The sequence below is a fragment of the Phodopus roborovskii genome, unplaced genomic scaffold, assembly GCF_943737965.1.
Source record: "Phodopus roborovskii unplaced genomic scaffold, PHOROB, whole genome shotgun sequence".
Classification (NCBI taxonomy): Eukaryota; Metazoa; Chordata; class Mammalia; order Rodentia; family Cricetidae; genus Phodopus; species Phodopus roborovskii.
Window position 1 is genome coordinate 13,487,902 of NW_026125295.1, and position 10,429 is coordinate 13,498,330.

The 10,429-nt window shown below is 51.4% G+C and overlaps 1 protein-coding gene across 3 annotated transcripts; it reads left to right on the top strand.

The window, feature by feature from the left end:
- Window positions 1-6,320: 6,320 nt before the first annotated feature.
- On the top strand, window positions 6,321-10,073 carry Klhdc8b (kelch domain containing 8B). 3 transcript variants are annotated; one of them, XM_051204236.1, is made up of 5 exons: window positions 6,321-6,711; window positions 7,840-8,004; window positions 8,320-8,565; window positions 8,744-8,845; window positions 9,253-10,073. In XM_051204236.1, exons 1-5 carry the CDS (start codon window positions 6,336-6,338, stop codon window positions 9,447-9,449), a joined length of 1,086 nt encoding a protein of 361 aa, XP_051060193.1. In that variant the 5' UTR covers window positions 6,321-6,335; the 3' UTR covers window positions 9,450-10,073. The 3 variants fall into 3 exon arrangements, with proteins under 3 accessions (XP_051060193.1, XP_051060201.1, XP_051060209.1); XM_051204244.1 differs by having other exon boundaries at window positions 8,341-8,565; XM_051204252.1 differs by lacking the exon at window positions 7,840-8,004 and having other exon boundaries at window positions 8,341-8,565.
- Window positions 10,074-10,429: the final 356 nt, after the last annotated feature.

Genomic DNA, 10,429 nt, shown 5'->3' on the forward strand with positions numbered 1-10,429 from the left:
TCTACCTGGCCAGCAAGTCAAAGATTCTCCTGCTTTCACTTCCTTGGTACTGGGATTACAAATCCTAGCACTGGGATTATACATATGCACCACCATGCCTGGCTTTTCTTTCCTTGCTTCTTCCTTTTTTTCTTTTTGGATTTTCCAGACAGGGTCCCTGGCTGTCCTAGAACATGCTCTGTAGACCAGGCTGGCCTAGAACTCACAGAGATCTGTAAACGGACTTTTTAATTGGTCTAAGTAATAAAAACCCTGATTCAAGTATAGAGGAAAATGCTGAGAGGAGCAAGCCACCACCAGACCTTACCTCCTCAGTATCTCAGCAGACGAGAGAGTGAGCTCCTGTTTCTCCCTGCTTATATCCTGTTTCCACCCAGCTATCTCACTTCCTGCCTGTCTGTACAGACCTCCAGACCTCTATGGTTAGCTAGTGGCAAGCTCCGTTCTCTGACCTTCAGACAGGCTTTATTTGTACAAGCAAGCTATCGCCACAGAGATCTGCCAGCCTCTGCCTCCCAAATGCTGAGATTAAAGGCATGCAACACCACTGCATAGCAACGTTTCATTTTTTAATATTATTTGTGTTTTCATTCTTGGTATACTTTTCCACAGCACTGGTGTAGAGGTCAAAGGACAACTTTTAGGAACTGTTTCTATCATGTGGTTCTCTGGAATCAAACTCAAGTTGTCAGACTTGGCAGCGGGCACTTTTACCCTTGAGTCAACTCACCAGCCCTGCCCCCCCATCATATATATTGAGATAAGGTCACAGGCTGAACCTGGAGCCCATCATTTTGCCTAGTCTGGGATTTGATGCCTCTCGTACTCTGGCAAGCCAACTGCCATACCTACCTGGCTTGTATGTGGGTTCTAGAGAATGCCACTGCTTATAGGACATGTGTTCCACCTGCTGAATCTCTACAGTCTCACACCTGGATCTGTTTTTTTGTTTTTTGAAACATGGTCTTAGTGTAGCTCTGGCTGTCCTGGAACTATTGATGTAGAGTACTGGGATGCCAGGCTCCACATGAGGATTTTTTTGTTTTATTTTGTTGTCGTTGTTTTTGTTTTTTGTTTGTTTGTTTGAGACAGGATTTCTCTGTGGCTTTGGCGGCTATCCTGGAACTAGCTCTTGTAGACCAGGCTGGTCTCAAACTAACAGAGATCCACCTGCCTCTGCCTCCGGAGTTCTGGGATTAAAGGCATGCACCACCACCACCGAGCTCCTTACCAGGATTTTTAAAACTGTAGGTTCTAGGGATCAAACTTAGATCCTCATGCTTGTACAGCAATCACTGCCAACTGAGCTAGCTCTGGAGTCCCAAGCCCCACCTTTGAGACAGTATCACTAAATTATAGGACTAAGTCAAGCTACTCCCTGAGAAGGTGAGAAGGTCCTGCCAAAGAAAAGGCAAGATAACCTGCCAGCAAGGATTTGAGGTCACAAAGGGTGAAGCTTTGAAGAGCCTACAAAATCTCACCAACAGGGTAACCCTAGCTTTATGGTTGTGTGTCATGATGGTTAATTTTGATCATCAATTTGACTGGATCTGGCTTCTACTGTTTTTTAAAATTTGAGTATGTGATGTATGGATGTATACATGCAGTGCCCATTGAGTCCAAGAGAGGGCATTGGATTCCCTAGACTTGGTGGTTGTGAGCAGCCCAATCTAGGTACTGGGAACCAAACTCGGGTCCTTTGTGGGATGTACTCTTAACTGCTGAGCCATCTGTCCATCCATGTTGTTGAGACAAGAACTTATTATATTGTTCTGCCTGACCTGGAATTCCCTGTTGACCAGGCTGTTTTCAGACTCACAGAAATCTGCCTGTCTCTGCCTCTCAGCGGCTGGGATAAAAGGTGCACCCTTCGGCCTTTGATTGGAAGTGAAACCAACTAAAAGATAAAAGCCCTGGACACACTTGAGAAAAAACATTCTGATTGTGGCTTCTTTTTCCTTCTCACCATCCTGAGTCTTGCTGGCCAGTTCCTCTAATCGGATGCTGCTGCTGCTGCTGCCGCCAACTCTGCCACCAACATCATTTGCCCACTGATACCAGAACCCAGCTTCTTCAGGAATCTAATGTGCACTGAAGACTAGTGGTTTCTCCAGAAATTTTCCAGGATTTCAGTGCTAGATTGGGACTGCTGAGGTGCCCAGACTCCAGGACCAAATCACCACTGCATCCTTAGCCTGCCCAGTGCAAACAGTGGCACTGTTACACTGCCCAGACTGGATGATTTAAGCAAGTCTAGTAAGTCCTTTTTAGAAACAATTTTTTATCTTATTTCATGTGCATTGGTGTTTTGCCTGCATGTATGTCTGTATGAGAGTGTCAGGTCCCCTGGAATTGAAATTACAGACAGCTGTGAGCCACCATGTGGGTGCTTGGAATTGAACTCAGGTCCTCTAGAAGATCAGTCAGTGCTTTTAACCAATGAGCCATCTCTCCATCCCCAATAAACCCTTTTTGTTTTAAATATTTATTTATTATGTATACAGTTTTCTGCCTGCATATATCCCTGAATGCCAAGAGGGCACCAGATCGCATTACAGATGGTTCTGAGCCACCATGTGGTTGCTGGGAATTGAACTCAGGACCTTTGGAAGAGCAGGCAGTGTTCTTAACCTCTGAACCATCTTTCCATCCCATAAATCTTTTTTCCTTAATTAAAATAAAAAGGTTTATGCATATGAGTGTTTTGCCTGTATGTATACTGTATACCATGGACATACCTGGTGCCTGCAGGATCAGTAGAGGGTGTCAGGTCATTACAGACAGTTGTAAACCACCATGTGGGTGCCGGGAACCAAATCCAGACCCTCTGTAAGAGCAGCCATGCTCTTAACCTCTGAATCATGTATCTGTTGTCTAAATTTCTTGTTTTTGTTTGTTATGGAGACAGGGTTTTTCCTGTATTGCCCTGGCTGTCCTGGAACTAGCTCTGTAAACCAGACTGGCATCAAACTCACAGAGATCCACCTGCCTCTGCCTCCTGAGTGCTGGGATTAAAGTCATGCACCACCACTTAAATCCTCTTGTAGTGTGTATTCATTCTATTAGTTTTGTTCCCCTAGAGAATCTTGGGTAATATGGATGGTGACTTTTCAAAAGCAATTTTGGTGGCAGGAGATACAGCTCAGTTGGTAGAGTACTTGTTTAGAACCAGGAAGCCTGGGTTCACGCCTCATCACTGTACAAACTGGGCAAGGTGGTATGCCTGTAATCCCAGTATTTGGGAGGATGAGATAAAAGAATCAGAGATTCAGACATCCTTGGCTATGTAGGAAGTTCAAGACCAGCCTGAGCTATGGGAGACTCTATCTCAAAGCAGAAAAAAAAAAAAGACCAATTTTTAAAATTTATTTTTATTTTGTGTGCATTGATGCTTTGCCTGCATGAGTGTCTATGTGAGTGTGTCTGTGTGAGTTATGAGCTGCCATGTGGGTGCTGGGAATTGAACCCAGGTCCTCTGGAAGAGCAGCCACAGCTTCAAACCACTGAGCCATCTCTCCAGCCCCCCAAAACCAATTGTTTTGAAAGCAATTTGGATAAAGAAGTGGCAATAGACTGAGGTGGCAGATAAAAAGTCTGTGGGGACAGACGGCTTCAAAATTTGGAGGCATCAAGAAGAGATGACCTTGACTTAGTGCTGGGAAACATTTAAAAGCAGCCAGCTTGTAAATGGTTAACGGCTGGAAAGAAAATGGAAGGTGCTTAGGAAGAAAGAGGACACTGGTGATAAGGAATAGGTGTGACACTGTGGGGTAGATACCAGTGTCTTGTCCCAAGAGAGGAGCAATCTGGGGAATGGGAGAAGTTGCATAAGAGACAGAGGCCTTTGAGAGTCTGTGCGGTTTGTAAGCAGTCTGCACCAACATGTGTGTGTATGCCCTCCACTTCCAACCACCAACTTCTGAAAGAGCTATAGGTTCGAGTTAATCACGAGAAAACACTCACCCACATTCTGGACAGGCAAAAAGTCGGGCAGGCGAAGGCATTAGTGCCCCCAAACAGCTCTCAACATGTGATTGATGGGATGTGAAGATGAACTCCTTAGATCCCCTTGCCCATGGGAGCAGCAACAATGTGTGTTCCGCGTTCCTGATCAGCACCCGGAATCCCCAGAGGATCTGGTCCCAGTCACCCAGAGTGTGACTCGTTTGATAACACCTCCTTCATTGGCTGCTTGTCTTGCTACTCCTCTGCTGGTGCTTCCTGCCTCCCTCCCACACTAACTACACGCACTTGTGTCATGGTCCCGGGATCTGCTTTGGGAAAATTAAGGTAAACACTGCACACGAAAGGGGAGCAAAGCAGCAAGCGAGCAGGAATAGCCACCCGCTAGGGGTGTTCCCTCAGGGCTCGGAGTGCTCATGAGATAGGCTGGGCCGAGGTGTGAGCCAGAGATGGGTGGGTCTTTGTCACATCAGTTTGCTTTCAACGTGACCACAGGGTTGGCTAGAGGCAAGCTCTGTACCCTGAAGATGGACAGTCACCAGGCCTCAGAGTAGCCGCATTCAGGATTTATAGGATTAGGCAGAGAGACCGAGGCCTGTCTGGTTTAGCTCACCTGCTCACTTCTAACCAAGAAGAACCTAGTCTCTGTAAAGTAGGGCTGGATAGGTCCTAAGGCTAGTACAGTAGTCTCCTCCACCCCACCTGCTAGTAGTCCCAGAATCTATTCTGCATCTGGCTTTGTGTTATGGTTGTGTCCTGGTTAAGACAGGGCAGCTGGGCTCCCCAACCAGAGGCCCAGGCTACAGCCCTAGCGGCCTCCAGGGGGCGCCGCTGAAAAGCTGGTTGTTGGGCACCTCCATGCTCAGTTGTGATGGGCGGGCTCCGACCCCTTAAGGCCCCAGGTTCCACTGGCTAGCTCCTGCTGAAAGTACCCAGAGTGGATCTAACACAGAATGACACCCGCCTCCGATCTCCTCATGCCGGTGCTGTGTTGATCGCCACCGCCTCATTTCTATCATCGCCCCAGGTAGAACCCGAAATCCTAGCCGACCGGATGTCCATATGCCTGCTTGTTCATTTTGGGTGACCGTGGGTCGGTGAGCCCTACTCCTGCTGTGGCATGTGCAGAGTTAAGGCAGGAGGAGGTTTCCCCGAATCTGGGGAGGGGGGAGCGAGGGGCGGACCTGGACCAGCCCCGCCCCACGCCGGAGCGGTGCGGGAGCCCCACCGGAGCCCAGCTGCAGCCCTAGCCAGAGCCAGCGTCAGCGGAGGCGGAACAGTGGACCCCGTGTCCTGGCGACATCAGAGATCCAGCGGGTGAGTCCCGCGGGAGCCTTGCTCAGGGGGGAAGTTTGGGGCATGAAGCTTAGAGCCTTTATTAAGCCCACTGGCCAGACCCGCCCCCCACTCTGCTTCGAGTTGGAAGTTTGGGGCCAGGAGGCTGTCCTGCCAAGTCGCGAGACAGAGTGGAGACCCCCAACACAGACATACACACCACACACACACACACTCACCCACAGAGCAAAAGGGGAGGTTAAGGAATGTGACCTTAGGGGGCTCAGGATCCAGCTGTTTATTCCCACACGAAAAGCCCTGGACTCAGGTACCTTCAAATCCTGTATTCATGAGATTGCCCACACCAGTTCCCCCATCCCTCCTCAGCAAGGAATCTGCTGGCATTGCCACACCCCTGAGGTGGACTTCAAAGGGAGTGTGGAAACCTGAGTGTCCCCTTTGAATCCTTCACACCTAAGACTGGCTGTTTGCTGCTGTAAATGGTTGCACTTTGTAGAATGGGACACTCCTTGATTAAGGACTGCAGGAGAGGGGCCCTAATGGTTGTCCAAGGGACACTAGATGCCAGTGTGCAGAGGATTCAGGACTCCTCTCTGGAAAACCAGGATAAGCCATATTGGGAGGAAGTACACTGGGATGGAGAGTTGGGTCTAGGCATTTTACCTCCCCTTTCACTCCAAGCGAAGGAAGTTGCTAGTTGCTGAAATTTAGGGTTGGGCGTGGGGATAGTCCCTCATGCCCCTATGGGAAATGAAAGCTGTGTGGGTATCTAGAGTCTGTTCTCCTTCCAAACTACAAAGGGTCTTCACCAGTACAGTGCTGGTCAAAGAGGGCGGGTCCTTCCCCACCAGTGATTTGGGGCCTGGCCTGCCTTTAGCTATGTGTTGTTCATCTGTTTCTTGACAGTGGTCCTGATCCTTTGTTCTCCATCTCTCCTCCAGGTGAAGGCAAGGTCCCTTGAACTGGTCAGATACACGCTTTCAGCCCGGCAGAGTCAAGATGGGGCCCTATCGTGTCTCCCCAGTGAGGCCCGCAGCCTAAGCACATAGCATGGCCTGCCACTGGCAGTGAGCAGTATGGCTGCAGGAGGAGGCCGGGCCTTTGCTTGGCAGGCGTTCCCCCCCATGCCCACTTGTCGGGTATATGGTGCCGTGGCACACCAAGATGGGCACCTGTTGGTGTTGGGGGGCTGTGGCCGGGCTGGGCTACCTCTGGACACTGCTGAGACACTGGACATGGCCTCACATACATGGCTGGCATTAGCACCCCTACCCACTGCCCGGGCTGGTGCAGCTGCTGTGGTTCTGGGCAAGCAGGTGCTAGTGGTGGGTGGTGTGGATGAAGTCCAGAGCCCAGTAGCTGCGGTGGAGGCCTTCTTGGCTGACGAAGGCCGCTGGGAACGTCGGGCTACCCTCCCTCAAGCAGCCATGGGGGTTGCAACTGTGGAGAGAGGTGAGTGGCTTTATCACGGAATCCCTCAGGTGCCCCTACAGCCTTCATTTTTTCTTCCCCTGACAGGGTCCATTATCTCAGACACGGCATAGGCCTTGCCTTGGACATGGCTTTGCCTCCTGTCTCCTCCCTTACCTAGGCTTTCTGCAATTTGCTGTTAATTGCCTTTTCTGGGCTATGAGGTGGGGGATCAGAGCCCAGAAGGCCCCCCAGAAAGATGGGAGACCCCAGCCATTACCCTGTCCTGTTCTTTGTTACTAAGAGACAGTGGGGGGGGGTGTGTGGCCTAATGACTCTCATAGTTATAAATAGTCTGGAGTGGGGGAGGGGAGCAAGGCCTTGGCTCTGAGCCCAGCAAGTGCTTAAGTGCTTAGACCTCCCCCCACCACACACACACACACACACACACACACACACACACACACACCAGGGATCCTGATGTGGACAAAGGCCAAGCCGACCTGGAGATGGTTGCCATGGAAGCCCCTGGCTGCCTGACCTCACCCAAAGGCCTGTCAATGTGCCCCTAGCAGACTCTGAGCACCTAACAGAAGGCAAGAACCTACTCTAGTGAAACGACATGGTACAGCGGTGCTGGCAGGCTGCCAGGGACTCAAGGCTCTGTCCCATAGGCCCAGGCTCATCTCCCAGCCCCAGGCCTTCACCTAGTTGATTCCTCAGTTCCCTTCTCAGGCTGAGCAAATCTCCTTATCCCCTCTACCACTGTGTTAACCTACTCTTCCCCTCCCCCATTAGGGGACTCCTCCCCCACCAATCACACACACACACACACACACACACACACACACACAGACACCTTGTGGCCTCCAGGTCTGACCACCAGTCCAAGCTAGCCTGCTTAGATGCCAGATTTGGTTGCCATAGCGTCTCCAGGGAGACCGTGCTGGATTATAATTAGATCAGCTGCCTCCTGCTCTTCACTTGGAGGGGCCTAGGCCAAAGCTGGAATCCCAGCTCTCTTAGTTCCCACTTGAGATGGGTAACAAAGTTTGTGACAAACACATGGGTCTCCATCCATCCACCCCTGGGCCTGACCAAGGGAGCTGTCAGTGTGGGGCTCACCAGCCAGACATGGTTGTGTGGTCTGAACTACTCTTTTCTGTGCAGATGGTATGGTGTATGCTCTGGGGGGAATGGGTCCTGACACGGCCCCCCAGGCCCAGGTACGGGTATATGAGCCCCGCCGGGACTGCTGGCTTTCGCTACCCTCCATGCCCACACCCTGCTACGGGGCCTCCACCTTCCTGCACGGGAACAAGATCTATGTCCTGGGTAAGGGCTGAGGGATGTGGGAAAGGGGAAGAAAAGAGTCCAGGTGATTCCATCCCTTGTAGGTTGTGGATTAGGGATCAACCTTAACCTGAGATGTTAGGATCTGAGAAGTTTTGTTGGGGATAATCCAGACCTATTCTAAGGCCTCCTTGGAGACCCAACTGGGATTGGAAAATCAAATTCAGTGCCTGAGGGTTTATATGGTCTCATGAACGACCCATAGTCAGGGGTGTACACAGCTGGGTGTAGTAGCCGGGGATGGACAGTTCAGCCACCAGGTAAGGATGCCCCCAAGCCCTCTGGGCTCTGTCCCAGGTGCTTTAATTCCTTTGACAGGAGGCCGCCAGGGCAAGCTCCCAGTGACTGCTTTTGAAGCTTTTGATCTGGAGACCCGTACATGGACCCGACACCCAAGCCTGCCCAGCCGACGAGCCTTTGCTGGCTGTGCTATGGCTGAAGGCAGTGTCTTTAGCCTGGGTGGCCTGCAGCAGCCCGGGCCTCATAATTTCTACTCCCGCCCCCACTTTGTCAACACTGTGGAGATGTTTGATCTGGAACATGGTGAGCAATGCCTCTTGTAGTCTGCCCTGCTCCCCATGGTACACAAGGGAGGCATGTGTGTGTGTGTGTGTGTGTGTGTGCCTGCTTGTGATTGTGCGTGCACGCCTGTGCATGTTTGCGTGTGCCCTCGAGTCTGTTCATGTCTGTGTGCATACATCTTACATCTTCTCTCCCCCAGGGTCCTGGACTAAGCTGCCTCGTAGCCTGCGGATGAGGGATAAGAGGGCTGACTTTGTGGTGGGCTCCCTTGGGGGCAACATTGTGGCCATTGGGGGCCTTGGTAAGTCTGTGGGGCTGAGGAAAAGATGGCAAAGAGCAGAAAAGAGCATCTCCTAGCAGGACCACCTTCTCTAGACTCTGAGGTCAGTGCTCTGTGAGCGTTTGGCCCATCTGTAAATCAGGGAGCTTGTGATTGCCCTAGCTCTCAGGGTGTCCACTAGCACCTGGCTGGGGGCTCTGACAGAAACAGAATAGATTATCAAATCATGAATGAATGAATGAATGAATGAATGAACGAGTGAACAAAGATGACCTGGGCAATGAATGAACGAATGAACAAAGATGAACTGGGCGATGAAGAGCAAAGCACTGATAGCTGGTGGTGAGGTAGTACTTACTGGGCCACTGTTTGGGGAAGGGAGCAGAAGGGTCTTCAGCCCCTTATCACTCTCTGTCTCCTTCCTCCAGGGAACCAGCCGTGCCCTCTGGCCTCCGTGGAGAGCTTCAGTCTTGCGCGGCGACGCTGGGAGGCACTGCCTGCCATGCCTACAGCCCGATGCTCCTGTTCCAGTCTACAGGCTGGGTCCCGGCTGTTTGTTATTGGGGGTGTGGCCCAGGGCCCCAGTCAAGCTGTGGAGGCACTGTGTCTTCGCGATGGGGTCTGAAGGCCTGGTGAGACCTTGTCTGCCCGAGCAGCTCAGTGTAGAAGCAGACTGGGCTCCTTTTTTGCTGCTGAGGGTGCTCCTCATGAGGGAGGCACAGGAGAGGATGCCTGAGTTACCGCCTTAGGGACAGGGGTTGGAGGAGCCTTTGTCTTTAGCACAGGACACACATGCTTACACCTATTTTTACCACTGTCCACTCACAACCTTAGCTAGCTCCATCCATGCCTAGCACTTACTAGGCCCTCTGTCAACTCTGAGTGTGAAGAGGAGAATGTTGGCCTCACAGGAGAGGCCCAAGAGTTGACCAGGCCTTCTCCAGTGGCCATTCTGGAAAACTCTGAGCTTCCAGCCTTCCCCGAGGGTCCCTGTGGACCCCAGAAGTGTTCTGAGGCTGGAGAGCGTAGAAGAGACAGTGGAGAGAATATGGGGGGCGGGGGCTGCTGACTTTGTGCCCTCCATACTGACGGTTGTATGACCTGGGCAAGTCAAGTTGTCCCACCTCTCTGTGCCTCGGAATCCTCATTTGTAAATGGGGATCTCTGGAACTTTCCCGCCCCACCTACCTCGCAGGGCTGTTGTGAGGACCCAGGGAGTTTCGATTTAGAAATAAAAATACCGATGAGACCTGTTGTATGGCTTCTGATGCAGCCACTCATGATGTTCCCTGCGCTCCTTGGGAGGCCTCACTCTCCCAGGGATGAGAGTCCACAGGAAGCTTAAGCCTCATAGCCATACTAAAGTGACCTGGGTCACTAAAGAGCCTCCACCTAAGCCTCAGCTTTGTCTTAGGTAACATAAGGTTACCTGAGTGTCAGAGGACTTGGTAGGATGACCAGAGAAGAACTTCCAAAAACAGTATAATTTCACAAGGTTAGGATGACCTTCAGATCCAAGGCACACAGTGTCTCCTCAAAGGTTCTGCACAACCACCAAGGAAGCAGCGGCTCAGTGGCGTGGTGGCTGGGGCAGTCTCTGGGACA